Source organism: Gymnogyps californianus, chromosome 8 (genome assembly GCF_018139145.2).
Source record: "Gymnogyps californianus isolate 813 chromosome 8, ASM1813914v2, whole genome shotgun sequence".
Classification (NCBI taxonomy): domain Eukaryota; kingdom Metazoa; phylum Chordata; class Aves; order Accipitriformes; family Cathartidae; genus Gymnogyps; species Gymnogyps californianus.
In genome coordinates, this window is record NC_059478.1 from 19,751,971 (window position 1) to 19,767,547 (window position 15,577).

The 15,577-nt window shown below is 43.3% G+C and overlaps 1 protein-coding gene across 1 annotated transcript in view; it reads left to right on the forward strand.

The window, feature by feature from the left end:
- Positions 1–206: 206 nt before the first annotated feature.
- Positions 207–15,577, forward strand: part of COL24A1 (collagen type XXIV alpha 1 chain) — a 157,022-nt gene continuing 141,651 nt past the window's right edge. The window contains exons 1-3 of the mRNA XM_050901019.1: positions 207–262; positions 6,756–6,817; positions 13,443–14,746. Of these exons, the coding sequence (XP_050756976.1) occupies positions 207–262; positions 6,756–6,817; positions 13,443–14,746 (1,422 nt within the window). The remainder of the gene's footprint in view (positions 263–6,755; positions 6,818–13,442; positions 14,747–15,577) is intronic.

The following is a 15,577-nucleotide window of genomic DNA, read 5'->3' on the forward strand; positions in this document are numbered from 1 at the left end:
CCGCCCTGCGCCCGACCCCCCCTCCGCCGCCCCTCCTGCCGCGCCCGCCCCCGCGGGCCGTACGCGGGCCGCCCTCCGGCTTGCGCGGAGGTCGGCGGAGCGCTCGGGGCCGGCGGGGTTTCATGGACAGGACCTGACCCTGCGGCGGCGCGGCGCTCGGCTCCGGCTTTCCCTCGGATCTCCGCTGCCCGGGCAAATGCATACAAATGCATTTGGGAGCCGAGAGGACAAGGCGAGGACGCATCTCTCCCGCGGCACAAACGTAAGCGGGAGCCGGGGAGGCGTGACGGCGGGCCCCGCTCCCCCGGCCGGCGGCGACGGGGCGCACCGCACCGCCACCCTGCCGCGGGGCGGGGGGGCTCCGCCGGGGGGCCGGGCAGGGGATGGGGGCTGCGGCTCAGTTCCCCTCCTGGGGGCAGAGGACGGCGACCCCGGCGGGCTGACCCTCCACCCCTACTCTCCGAGCTCCATCCGTAACCCCGCGAGGTCCCCGGTGCCCGCGGAGGACCGGCGGGGGCTGCGGGATGCCGGCTCCCCGGACGGAGCCCGCCTGTGCCAGTGGCTGTGCGTCTGTCCTCTCCGCACTCTCCGTTGTCTCTCCTCTCCCTCTTGCTTTCCTGGATGTTCCCGGTCCCGTCCAGCACCCTCGTGTCATCCTTCCCCCGTCCAAGCCCACGCCCCGGCGGGCAGCCTGGCTCTGGGGAGCCCGGCCCGGGGAGGGTTACGTGGGTGTGTGGTCCCCCGGGAAGCGGGAGCAGCCTGACCTGAGAGCCAGTACACCCCGGCTCCCCGAGGGGGGAATAGGGATTCCGGGGGAGAGTGTGCTTCTGCACCCGCAAGTACCCGGCTGCTCGTCCTCCCTTTTGGTACCTAGCTATTAAAACACAGAAAACAAACAAAACCTGCAGAATTTACGTTTAAGCGCTGAGGCTACTCTCTTAACAGAGATGACCAGATGAGGTGCCCCGTATTTACATACTTCTGCTATAGGCTGAGGTATTTCTAGTGCATCATCATCTGCAATGCAAAGGTAGAGCTCTGCTCTCCTCTATAGTTTGCCTGAAAGCAGTCTAGGCAAGATTGTGAACTTTTGATAGTTGTAATGATATAGAGGTTACCAGTATGTGTCTCCTTTTGTAAAGTGCTTATTTTATTCTGGCTGTGGCTTAAGTTAAGTTTACTGTGAGCTCTGAGCGGCACAGAGAAAGATTTGTTTTGTGTTGTAGTGAGGATTACGCTGATAAAGTGTGCCTGGTGTATAATCTGGGTGCGCTTGAATGCTTCTGAGCAGTTACGTGGCTGCCTGAAGGTGGCCTTCCCAGGAGAGCTGTGTGTTTAGTGGCTGTGTGTGTGGGACTTCTTCAGGAATAATCTGAGTGCAATTTAAAAAAGGGTTTTATTTGGTATCTGTAAAGGGATATTGCTGATAAACATAAATTGAATTACAGTGAAGTGGTGCAGTAGCAGAGACGGAGTTTACCCACATGCAAAATCGGAGATAGCTTCAGAATATGTATCTATATGCTTCTGTCTTGTTTACCTAATTTACTTGACTAGAGAGAAAGCAACCTTGTTGCTTGCCTGTGTTAAGAAACCAGAATTTTTTGCAAAAGGATCATGCTTCCTTGGCGTATATCAAACCAGTCAATCCCTTGCAACCCAGACCACCTTTTTGTGGAAATGCCATTAGGTCAGACCTGCTACCTGTATAAGGGTGTCTCTGCAGGTTAAATAAATAAAACTACAGCCGCATGACTCCTAAATCTCTCACCAAATTTATTGACAGAATATTTAATTTTGAAACATGAACAGCCTTGTGTTACCCTTGTCTCTTGCAAGTGCTGAGTTGTAGAACGTTTGAAGAGCGATCTACAAAATGTACACAGGCAAACCCTGAAAGACTATTTCACAGGAGTGGGAATTTGAGCTGTATACTTTTGCCTTAATACAGAGGAAAACAGTGTACACTATCTAGACAAGAACTAGTGTAAGAAATCAGAGATGTACTCATAAAACAGTTCTAAAAATCACATCTTTTTTATTGATTTTTCTCCTTTTAGAAATACTAACAGAGTTGACTGTTCTTCTGGATGTGGTAGTTTCTCACCTTAAGCCAAATGCTGTCCAGAGAGTGTCTGGGCCACCAGGCAGGGAGTTTCCTCTCTCCAAATCACAGCACTGTTGTAGGACTCCTCTTAGGCCTCTGCTCCTCAGAAGGAAAGAGCAATACATCTTTTGATCCTCTACCTCTCACCTTATCTTGTGTCTCTCCCTTTTTCCCTTCTTTCAAATTGTGAAATTGCGGCAAAGGATTCAGGAGCTTCCGCCTTGCTGGTTAGGTGCATAGTGGCATCTGTGCCCAAAGGGCACGCGGCTGTCACCCAGGAGAGGCTTTGGAGGACGTTGTGTCCCCTCAAGCCATGTTGATAGTAGGTTTCTTAAAACTTAGGAAGCAGCACTGGACCTGCTGGCCAATCTCATTATAGCAGCAAAGGAAGATATCTTTCTTTTCAGATCTAGAAAGATAAGGTTTTTAACAGCTTGGGGTCTTTGAGAGGCCCAGGGCATCTCTGTCCACAAGGTGCTATCACCTTTCCCAAAGCCCTCCCCAGGCTTCACGGACACAAACTGGGCCATTCTTCTCAGCAGTCCTCAGAGGAGATCCAATGAAGCAATGCATGTGGGGCAGGTGCTGGTATTCAAACCATCATCACTGATGAGCGCAGGGTTGAAGGCATCTGGGCCAGTTACACTGGGAACAGGTTTTCCTGCCTTCTCTAGCAGCCAGCTAGTGGTATTTCTTCCTTTAAACTTGAGGTTTAGGAAACCAGCCTGGAATGAAGAGGGTACTGCTGTGCACTGACCAGACCTGAGCTCTGTATGCTGCTGAATAGTCTTCAGCAGGTGGAAGTTTTCGTTGTTGCTTGCCACAACTTGCTTTGAAGTTTACCAGCTTCCTCATCCATCTGTCACCCCTAATGGAAAAAAATAAACATGGATAGTTGCTGTCCACTCATAGGAAGAGGCAAACAGCCACAAGATGTCAAAGATTATCAGAAAGATAAGCTCTATTTTAAGTGGTAGAATAGCTCAACCACATTTGATAGTGCCTTCCTCCAAACAATTACATAGTTGCCCTCAGCCTGTGCTTGCACATAAAATAGGAGAGAGGATAAAAAGGTAGGAGGAGGGGAGGAGGCTCAAGAGATACCTGGACTCTAGGACAGGACATAGCCAAGGGGTATTGGAACAGCTTCATGTGTGATGTTAAATGGGGAAAAATAGCCAGCATTCAAGTCAGCTGGAGTCTTCTCTGCCGCGTGCTTTTGCATTTTTCTATTGTGTCCCAACAGGGCAAGTCTCCCCAAGAGCTATGGGCTCAGCTAAGGCATGCTGTCCAGGGTTTCTGCATGCTGCTCGCTTTGTTCCTTGCAGCTACGGCAGACGATGGATCAAGCCACATATGCGTTACACAGCACGGAGCCCGGTGGCTTAGTGGCAGTGGTGGTGTGAGAATGGAGACTGAAAACTGGCTGCTCTGCGGCTTAAAAGCTGCAAATGCAAAGAGTAGTGATCTCGACCAAGAAGGGAGGGTTTGCATGAACAGATTCTCTCAGAAAGACAGAACTTCATTTTCTTTCATCTTCAGCGATGGAGGGCTCCCTTGTACAACTTCACTTTAGGTTGCACATGGTTTCATTTACAAAAAGTTTTACTTTTTGTGGAAGAAGGTAGAAGGAAGACTGACTTTTCCCACGCATTAGAGGACCTCCAGCCCTATGGTTGTCTCTGGTCCCTGTGTTTTCTCTTAGCTGATCACTCATCTGTTCTTGACATTAGCTAGAGAGCACTGTGTAAGCCAGACATTTGTCTTTACCTCTCACTAAATGTTTCTGTATATTCAGTTACGTGTGTGTAATTTACAGCCCTGGGAGCATTTTGGAATTTCTTGCCTTCCTACAACATTTGTTGGGAGGTGACGGAGGCAGATACCTGACACAGCTTGTCCCTGGCTGACATTGTGGAAGAGGCTGTTGTAATGTTAAGAGGAGTCATCTTTGCGTTTTGGGCTCTGGGGTTCTTTGAGCATCCTGACTTTGGAGTTAACTAAAATGTCTTCTGCAATTTTTAATTGTGAATCCGTTTTGCACCTATGAAAGTCAAGTAAATAAATAAATAGTTGTCCTGAGTTTTAGCTGATAGAGTGCAATGCGTGGACTTTCTTCCTAACACAGCTATCTCCTGTCATTGAGCTTCTCAGTAGATCAAAAGATGATGCATTGTGTGACACAGAAACTATGAACTTGAATTCTGGTCTTCAGAGCTGAAAAAACCAAAGTGAGTGTCCCGTAGCTGACCTGCTGTTTTGACAACAGTCAATATTGGGTCTTTTGCAGGAGTGGCAGAACTGCTCCAGTAGACTGTAGCAGGAGAAAGCCTGAAGAAAGGAATAGCTAGGGACTGCAGTGGTTAATTAAAAAATGTGCCCTTACAAGCACGTTGGGATTTGTAAAGTGTAGTTTCCACCCCACTCCCCTTCTGTGGTCAGAACTGGAGCAATGATGCGTATTTTTGAATATCCTGTACGTTCTGTGTGTTTTCTCCTAAAAAACATGATGTATCTACAGTTTTACAGTGGCGATACCAATGACAAAATATTACCATTATCATGCCTTACTGTTCCTTAAATTATTCATTTGTTCTGATTGCCAAAACCTAAGCTCTTACAATATGCAAATCTACATGTAGGTGTATGACAAATGGAGCCAATTTTGTCCAAGATCCAGCCCACTTGCTTTGAAAACCTTGAGCAGATGTTTTGAAGAATGCTGCAGGAGACTCTTTAAGATATATCATAGCAGGAAAAATATGTTTAGTCTAGTTTTATAAAGCTGCTTTTCCCTGCCCCTGTAATTTGAAATCCTGTTTAAATAAGTACTTTGCCTGAAAATCAGTGTGGCAATTTGTGAATAGAGTCCAGGCTGCTGATCAGGTGGAAAAAGAAAGGACAGCAGAGGGGTTTGCCAGCTGGAGGGTGGGTGGCGGTGGATTGAGGGGCACTTGAGAACTACCTGCTGCCTGGGTTGGACTGGCCTGGTGAGGGGGCCCGCAAGAAGCAGTGGCACCAGCTGTGAAGTACCCCCTTCCCCTAAGGGGGACTTGGTTTGAAAACTGGGGTGAAACCCCACAGTAAAACCGCCTAAGTGGAAGGAGAGTAAGTAATCAAACCCATCCTCTGCTAGATCAATGAATTTTGACTCTTTTTTTTTTCCTTTGTTTCACTGAGCAAATTGATAAAAACAGATTTTTGCTCTGTGATTTTCATGCACTTGGGTCTTTCTGGAATGTTTGAGTTGCAAACCCGTGAAACGAATATTAAGATTTTTCACTAAATACTGCTATATGTGTGTGTATATGTACATATATATATATATAAATATTTAAATCATAGCATGATTTCTTGTCATTGTAGCATTACTAATACTTGGTTTAGGCATGCATTATCCTCTGAACTGAAGGCAACCTGGCAGTGAACACTCAGCGGAAGGAACTTGTCTGTCATTGCTGTTCGAACCATATGTTCCTGTATAAAGTGGCAGGGTTTTCTTCTTGCACTTCTTTTGCTGTGCAAACCTGACTAATTAGCTGGCAAAGTTACATCACATGAATTTACAGGTGTTTAGTTGCAATTGTGTTACTTTCAAATACTGTTTATTCCAGATACTCAAATGCTCTCTGGCATGGTCCAGCGAACACTTTTAGTCAATCCAGCGTTTAATGTTATGAAAAATCAGTGAGGTTACATACGTTAATGAGCAAGAGGGTTGAGCTGAGGCTTGAGCGTGAGTTGAGTAGTTAGTATCAGAACTATATTTCTGATATTTTAGAACTATTTCTTCTTAGAACTAAATAGATATAGGTTACTATAATTGTTACATACATCTGTTTCTGTGCCTGGATGTCCAACATTAACAGAAAATATATTTCTCATTTATTAAAAGATTCAGTGATAGAGTGTGATTTGGTGCTAACAGGCTGTTTTTTAACCACGGTAAAAATGTATTCTTTGCCCAACATCCAACACTTCATTTAAAACAAATTTTGAGCACATAATCTGTATTAACGTTATATATGTTCATTGCAATCGGTGAGCCTATGATACCTATCAGTATTGCACTGCTCTATCTGAGCACGAAGTTTTAAGTCAAAATGTGATGGGATTTTTTTATTTTGTGAAGAGCATGTCTTGTTTGTATCGTTACAAAATTTTATAATACAGGAACGGAAGTGTGACACAACACTTTCATTTATGGTAAAATGATGTGATATAGTGACAAGACTGATAGCAGGTCAAAAGTATCTAATGATCTCTACAGGCATTAACTTGTCATTTGTTTTATAGTTTCTTTACAGTAACCTTTTTTTTCTTTCCAGGAAGAAATTTACTACATAGCAACGTTCATATTTGAAGGCTGCTGCAAGAAAATATAAACCAGATGCAGTTACTTTATTAATAAAAGCCAGTGTAAAATATATGTACTATATATGAGGGCATACATAATCCTTGATCTTTGTGTAAAATGCCTTCTCAGCATCAGTGGAAAGTTGTACAATATGATGGCTTTGATCCAGGACTTGCTGAAGTCAATGGTATCCTGCCATTGGCTTTGGATGTTGAATCAAGCTTCTAATTCCTTGGAGTTCTGAAACTGATGATGTTTTCTCACATGTTCTTTTCTTTCTTTCCGTTTTAGGAAAACTCTCCTTTTTATTGCAATATGTATATCTGTGGGTGTTGCACAAGTACCCAAACAAGGTGAGAACGCTTTTTTTATAACAGGACATTTGTGTAATCTGTTACTAGATGAAAAGAGTAATGGGCTGTTGTTACTAGTGACCTTAGGTTCAGTTCCTTAACGGTGACTTAAAGAAAATACCAGCTACAGCATAGTAAGAGCAAACGTTTAAAGCAACCAGTTTGGAAAAGTGACCTTTTGAAAATTACTCAGATTTTCTGTCTATGAAATTGCTTACATATTTAAGCAAGCTCTTCATAAAAGAGAAGCCTTGTACAGTGAAAAAGCTTTGATTGTGTCTTCACTGCAAGTGGGTGTCCTTGGGGGTGGCAAGCTATGACTGAGTTACCTTTGCACTTAGGGCTGTGCAAGCAAACCACTGCATATAATAAAGGCTTAGTCTGGGCTGGCATCATTAAAGCAAGAAGTGAAATTGTGTATTCATTTGGTTTTGCATTCAGATGCAGATGTTAGTGAGGAAATAGGGTTGTCTTGTTTTTAGTTTCTTTTTTAATCTGCCAGCTGTTATAACTGCGCCAGATGTGCAGCTCGCACTAGAGACTGCTGTGGGAATATTAGCGTCCCAAAGTGGTGCAGGCTAACATGCCATTTAGCTATTTCTTGTCTGCCAGGAGAGTGGCAGCATCAGTTCTCTGCCATGTTCCTTCACTGTACAGGTGAAGCAAGGAATAGGTCATCCTTGGCTGGTAAGGATGTTAGCTGCAAATACTTAGCTGAATACAAACAGCTGGGTTGCATGGTTAAGACAAGACTCATTCCTGATAACGTTTTGCTAGAGCCTTGTAGGATATCTCAGCAGCCTCCCACCATTATTCTCACCAATGCCTTTTTCCTTCTCATCATTCCAAAACTGGCAAAGCTTGTTTTTTTCTTCAGTTGTGGGTTCCCCCCACCCCACCCCGCCCCCCTTGTTCTCTTTGCAGTTTTGCCTTCCATTAGTTGCTTGTTGTTTGCCTGGTAAGACTGGTTGTTGATTTTTCACATTCAGCTCAACGGGGGACATATGCTTTTGTGATGATGGGATTTTTCTAATAGCTGAGCCAAGTTCTCATCAGAGGAGGGGCAGCACCCATAGATGTGTGTGGCCTGCCCTGCTCCAGGCCTGCGGGGATGGAAAGGGAAGAAGCTGTTTTAGGGAGGCGGTTTGCACTTTCCCAGTGTAGCGGGAGCAGGTGAGGGATGCCAGAGACAGGTGTGCGGCGATGGTTTGAGTTGTCTTCATCCCTCCAGCCCACCCTCCTCCTCTGCAAAGAAATAAATAATTTCTCTCACTTCTTATGTGCCTCAGCCTGAGAACTGCTTCTCTAACGAAACTTCAGGTGAGGACTGTGAAGGCTAGAGGAGTGAGGGGCGGCAGCGACACGGGGGAGCGGGTGCAGTTTGAGGCTTATTTGCCTCTCGGCTGAGAGTACCTCCGTGCACAGAGCTTTGTAGAAATGCGGTAAAGCCTCCAGTCTTGAAAATGCTTATGTTTGATTATTTTTTGTTTTGTCACCAGCAGATGAAGGAGCTTTCCTACTCTTATTTTTTTCTTTATTACTCAACAGCATTTCTAGATAGCCATATGAGAAGCCTTACTGAATGGAAACTCCTCTCCACCCCCCGTGCACAGATGCCATACATGACTTCATTTTCTTTAAGTGCTTGCTTGGGATCAAAACGATGTATTGAACCTTGATGTAACTCTCTGCCTGTGGGTGAATTTGGTCTCTCATGCACTTCATTTGCACAGTGTGTAAACAAGGGTACAAAAAGCAGTTCAGAGAACAGCAGACTGGGGAAACCGCCTCCAAAAAAGAGCAGCTCAAGTGTATCCTTCAGTCTCACTATATATCCTGCAGAGCTAGCACTACTCCATTTGCAGTGCTTAGAGCTTGTCCAGGAACAGGATTGTCTGCCCATTAGGAATATGTTAACACTGAAGTTGTTATTAAAACTTTCTTGGCAGCTCTATTTTGAAAAAAAGAGTATTCTGCCAAATATGAAGATGCTAGCTAGAGTAATTAACATTCCTTCTCTCCTGACCTGATGGCACAGCCTGTGCATGCTTTACCTGAGAAGCTATGCCTTGTTCATTTTGGTAGGCTGCTATAAATTGTGTTCAGTGAAATGTATGTAAAGATACAGCCTCAGCCTTTAGGAACAGTACTTTGAGTGTGGCTCAAGGACATACAGAATCAATGTATCTGTTTGGCTTTCCTGTGCCAGTCACTTGGCCTGGTGTCCGGGAGAGCATTGGTTGCAGCAGATATCTTAATTTACCCAATTGTAGATGCAGCATCACCTAGGAAATGGGCAACCTGATGAGTAATTACTCTCAGTTCTGGTGGAGCTGACTGATGAATGACCCTTGTGTTTCCCTTACCCATACTTGTAAAGGGAGAGTGAGTAACGTGTATGCGAGGATTGCTGAAATGGAGAGAGCACCCCAAATATCCTGCCTTCAGAGTAGTCGTGAGTATGGAGGAATGTGGAAAATGAACAAGGGAGACTGAACGGAATAGGGGTGTGGAACGATCAAATAGCCAAATCCCCTTATCCCTCCCCAATTCCTTTTTGGGATTTTTTTGTGCCACAAGAGGGTCAGAAGGTTTTTTTGCCAAAGCCCATGTTAGGTTTTCCCTCCCTCGTGATGTAGTAAGGTTGTGAATTTTTCAAGTCCTCCTAGAAGGTGGAAGGAAAGCACTTGACACCAAAAACCCAAAACAACTTTTCCTTCAAGAAGATGAGCTGTTACAATTTGGGGGACTAATGGGTTGAGTAAACAGTAAGTGGACAGGTGTTGTGCAGACATGGGTAAACAAAGGAAACTGACTCCTGATATGTAAAGAAAATAGTAGTTGTCATGCTGGGAGGAAGAGTTGAGAGGGTTGCCTGCTCCCAAGACCCTGTGTACTGCCAAGAGCTTCTGAAAGCCTTAAAATAAAATAAAAATACATGTTGGACCAGAAATGAAATGACTGGCCAAAAAAGTTTGGAACAGCCTTTTGGCTTGACGGTGGGTTAACAGGCAGCAAGTCAGCAAGGAACAATTAGTTGATACTTAATCTTTTGCTGTCATTTTGCACACAGCATTTATTTGTGTTTAGCTTTCTCAGGACCTATCATTATTCACAGAAATCTCTTTGCAGGATGTGGAGAATGTGTCTTATTTCTCATCATGCTCTCAGATGATTTTCCTTTTTTTATAACTTTTAAACAATGTGCTGTTTTCAAATCAGAACTGCCAAAATTTTGGCAATGTTGCATGCGGTTTGGGATTTAGTAGTGATGCTCTCGAATATCATTTTTAAATTGACTGTTTTAAGCCAGTTTAAGTTTAAGCTTTTTGTTTTATACTTCAATTTATAATTCTTTGGGCGGATCACGTGCATTGTTATTTTTAAATACAAATATAGAATTACAAATATTTTAAAATGCAAGTACTTGCCAAATATTTCAGGTTAGGAAGTGGTATTTAGGCACAGCCTTAGGTTAGATTATTAGCTATTCTCCTCTGTGCAGTCAGCTGGCCCAGCCAGTGCACAGAAGTGCTGGAGCTGTGTCTCCAGCCTTGGGGTATTATTTGCATGTGTGAGACCTCTGCATTGCCCAGAGCTCAGGACCTGTGTTTCTTCCTAGCTTTCACAAAGGCAATACAAATACAGCTTTCTCCTCCATAACTACATGCAGACCACGCAGGACCCGGGTCCTGAGAAAGTGTGGTGGTTCATTAGGAGATGCATTATGCTTCGAAGCTCTACTATAACCTGACCTCTGTTATCGGTTTGACAGATAAAAATACAGCCATAGTAAATGAATTGCTCTGAGGCAAAACATCTTGAGAAATTGGCGTACACATGACTTTCTGCAAAGATATGCTTTCTCTGTACCTCTGTCTGCCCTGGCTACCCGCCAGGATAATCTTGGCACGTCCATGAATCTCAAACATGACTAGAAACACTACAAGGTGTGTAATTAATTTTCAAGATGTACAGTGCATTCAGGTTGATGCTTTTGGTTCCAATTTATAAACCACTCTCAAGAAAATCTCAGGCTCTTTTCATCATTTACTACTGAAACTAAGCCAACATCTGTCTATTCTTAAAGTTTGCTATGAATACATGCAGTAAACAGAGAAAGGGAAGACTGGGAAAGGAGACCTTTTTTCCACTAAAAGAGTGAACGTCCATTTGTTTCAGTTGCTCTTTTCTCTTAATATAGCAGAGAATCCTTAACTTTTCTTGATTACTCCGCATTTTTGTTATGCCATTTAATGGCTTTATTTACTTAATATAAGCACAAGGTGCATAGTAAAAGTACCCTCAGCTAAATGCTATGGAAAGTGCCAGTCTCTTCCCAGTCAGGCTTATTAGATCAGTGCAACTGTTAGATACTACTAGTCATTTTTAATATAGGCAGTTTACTGAAGCTTAGGTCCAGCCAGTTGTTCCAGTTAGGGAAAAAAAGATGATATCGTATGCTTCTGTGCAATGCTGTTTATGAAAACTACAATGTTCAGCTTCCCCTTGTGCAGAAAGTTGGAAAATTTAGGTTAGAGGGACCTTGAACTCATCTGGTCCTACCTCCTGCTGAGATCAGGGTCAATGCTGAAGTTAGTTCAGGTTGTTGGGTCCTGTCTAGTTGGCCTTTGAAAATCTCCAAGAATGGAGATTACACAATGTATCTGGCCCCCTCGTCCAGCAGTTAACCACTTCTGTGGTGAGAATGCTTTTTCTTTGTATGGAGCTGGAATTTCTTGTGTTGCAGCTTGTGCCCATTACTCCTCAGCTTTTCCCTGTTTTCCTTATAACCCCGATTCAGATAATGGACAATTGTAATTAGATTCCCCCAAACCTTCCCATCTCCAGGCCAAGCAAATGTAGCTCCTTCAGCCTTTTCTCAAGTCAGGTGTTTTAGCCCCCAGCCTTCTTGTTTCTTATTTCCATGATTGTGTTTTGTCTCAGTCTCTGCAGTATTTCTGTAGCACCTTTCACAAACACCCAGACAAGCAGTTTTACCAATCAATGCCGTAAGTGCTGTCTTATTTTGTGACCCTACGGGAAGACTGCTGGGGACGTGCGGTTTCGCTCCTATTCAAGCCTTTGTAGTGTTTCTGTTTCAGCTGCATCATAAGGGATCTAACAGTGTCTTTATATTCATCCTGAAGGAAGAAGGTGTTTATGCCCACCAACTCCAACATACCTAAATCTGATTTAGGCAATACCAAATGAATTCAGTCATCTTTGACCATTGATTTACCCTTTAGGAGGAAAGTGGCTTTGATTTCTTACCCCAGGTCAGATATGATTTCAGTTTATCAGGAGGCTAGATAATTGTTTTTCTACCCATTAGGTGAAGATATTTAGCCAGGTAAAAGATGGAGATACTATAAGGTCCAGGCTAAGGAAATGGCTAAAGCACAAAGCTCACATTATATAAGACACTAGAGAATCCAACAGTGAAAACTGCACTGCCCATTCTACCCTGTAGGAAGATCTCCTATCCAGACGTCTATATGCCAAAGCCAAATCTATAGGACATAAATCAGTAGGACAGCTGGTTTCTCTGTCTCCTTAATGTCCAGTGCTGTCTCCTGCTGTGGAGTACACTCAATTCAGTATCTTGTCTGGGTAGCTGCAGCCTTGCGTTCTCTGGGAGGACAGGTGAGCCAGAAGATGGGAGCGCTGCCCCTTGGGTCCTGACATTTCTCCTCTTTCCTTGCTCCTCACCACTTCTGCTTCTGCAGAGTTCACCTCATCCGTGGCCCTAACAAGTAAACTGTGTGGAGGGAAAGGAGGCGGCGTCGGCGTGCTCTGTTGCATCTCCCCTTGGAAAGATCTTTGTTTTCTTTTAGTCTGACTGAATTTGGCACAGATACATACAATCAAGGGTGATCCCACTGGGAAAACGATTCCCTTTGAAGCCAGATCTGTAATGGCACAGGGCATTGCTTGGAGAGCTCCCTGGTGGAAGCACAGCAATTCTTCCCAGGTACCAGTTGAATTACCTCTGCAGCACATAGTAGCTCCTCGGCAAGGCTTACCTCCGTATTTTGCTTTGACCCAGTGACTATCTTTTGGTGCTTTACTGAGGTGTTACTGTGTTATAAATAGCGTGTCCCTTCTTAAAAACAAAGCAACCTTCCCCTCAAATGCTTTCATTTAAACTTTTCAGATAAAGAGGAAAAGCATGGTTTTATTGCAGAAGGTTTTTCCAGAAGAAAAAGTTAAAGAAAAGAATAAATTATCTGCTCAAAGAGTAGGCAGGATTAGCCAAATAAATAAGGAACTAACAAAGTGTGTTCACTGACTACTGTGAAAAGGTTGAAGATAGCAAATGGGGATTTTTCAGTTTCATAAATGAATTAATCTACAACGGGCATTACATGGGCCTTTCTGTGTGTGTTTTTTGGTTTTTTTTTAAAGATGGAAAGTTTATTCTGGCTTTAATCATTTGTTTGATTTATGTGAAAGATTGGTGTGCCTTGCACTAGGGATTTGGTGGCCTTCCCTTGCTGTGTGCAGTATATATGCTCTGGGAAGTACAGATTTGTTAAGATGTTGTGCGTACATTTGTTTATATGGATCTGAATTTATGAGCTTGTAAACGAAATCAACAGTATGCCTTTATTTCTTTTTACAGCAATAGATGTTCTTCGTCAACTAGGCCTTGTGAAAGATGTTCAACAGCCCTCAGAGACGACAGTGCCCTCAACATCATCTCTGTTACCTCAGGGTGTTCGTCTAACCGTATCGGGAGTTGTACTAACTAGTGATGCACATATTGAGTCCCCCATCATTCAAGTCATACCATCAAATCTGGGGCATCAGTTCACCATATTGGTTGGGTTGTACTCTTACAGAGTAAATAATGCTTTCCTTTTCAGTATTAGGAACAAAAGTAAACTGCAGTTTGGTGTCCAGCTGCTACCGAGAAAGGTAGTGGTGTACACTGGAGGGAAGCAGTCCGCATACTTTGATTATAGTGTTCATAATGAACAATGGCATTCATTTGCCATTGACATTAGAGATAAGACTGTCTCAATATTTGCTGAGTGCGGAAAGAAGTACTATAGCAGAGAAGTACTTTCTGAAGTGGAGACATTTGATTTGGATGGTTTATTTACCCTGGGAAGGATGAACTCTCACTCTGTCAGCTTTGAAGGAATTATATGTCAGCTAGATATTATTCCCTATGCAGAAGCCTCTGCAAACTATTGTAAATATGTGAAACAGCAGTGTCGCCAGGCTGAAACCTATCGATCTCTGCTAGGAGCTCCACATGTGTCAGATGGGCTGGATATTTTTTCGAAGATGATGATTGATGAGAAAAACCAGTCAGAAAGTGTATCAGCTTATAGAAGGAAAGAAGCATCAAACATTCCTGTTACTGATGTTGCTCAGATTCACTTTCTACCAGAATACTTTGAGTCAAGAAACGTCTCTGCGTTGGAGTTTGCGGAGACCAGACCTCTTTTGCTGGAAGCTTGGCCTGAGACAGAACTCCAGGAGAATGTCAATCTGTCTCTTCATCAGCAGGAGACGAGCAAAGAAAGAAACATCACTAAAATCCCCACAGGATCATATCCAAATAATTTAGATAATACCACAGAAGATGCAGGCAGACAAAGTGAGCCTTCTCTGATCTCCCCTGTAAAACAGAGTAAAACTAAAAGCAAGGGAATGGACAAAGCGAAACAGCATTTAGATGAACCAAGCAAAAAGCAGCAAGTCTTCAACACAACCCTGTACAGTTTGCCTGCTGACCTCTCTCTGGGTAATCAACTCAGTCCAGGGCAGGAAGGTGCAGTTGATGCTGATGAGACTTATCACACAGAAAACAGTTATGAAATTGGTATTGATAATTATGCTTATGACTATGAAGATCTTGACAAAATGTTTGAAATGGGAAGTGTCAGAGGTCCAAAGGGGGAAACTGGACCTCCTGTAAGTTATCTTTACTCTTTTTACTATAATGCAGCAACATACATTTAACAGAGGCTTTGAAAGAAACCTCGCAAAGCATGCCAAAGCTGTGACTGCAACTTCTCCCGGCTGTACTGTACAAATGTTTGTCTGCCTTAAGTGTGTCTCTTTCCCGCATGTAATTTTGGTGTAAGTGTTGTATATTTTTATTTACTGGCAGAATACAAAGACATTCAAGACATTCACATTCTGGTGAAGTGGTAGGCAGCCCAGACTTCTTTAAAATTTGAAATGCAGCCAGATGTTTGTAACTGCTAATTATGGAGACTGCTCACTTAATAAAATTACAGGATAAATTCATATAGTACACACTGATCCATGAAAGGAACAACCAGGCTGTTTGGAAGACTGACATAGTTTTCTCAGTTGAGCAATGCTATCAAAATTCATAATTGTAGAAAGAGACCAGTTGCAGAATGTAGACTGGTAAAACCATTTGTAACCCAAGGTTACAGGGTCATGCAAACCTGCCTGTAAAATGATTTTTAGAACAGTCTTACAAGATTTTGTGGCATTTTTTTCAGTTCGCAGTGTAAGTGATCCCTGAAACAATTGCAAATGCACGGTAGTGCTTCAAATAGAAACCTGTTTGTCCTTTCTTATTGTGTGCACAAGGCTCAAACTTTAATACATAAAAATGGGAGCAATATATATGAAGCTACAGACAAAAAAGAACAGCAGTTCCTGCTTACCCTGGAAATATGATAGTTAGTGCTTGTTTGAGTTTTTGCTTAAAATTTTTAAGCCATAGCATGGAGTAGATAATTCCACTTGCTCTTCTTTTTTTGTGTG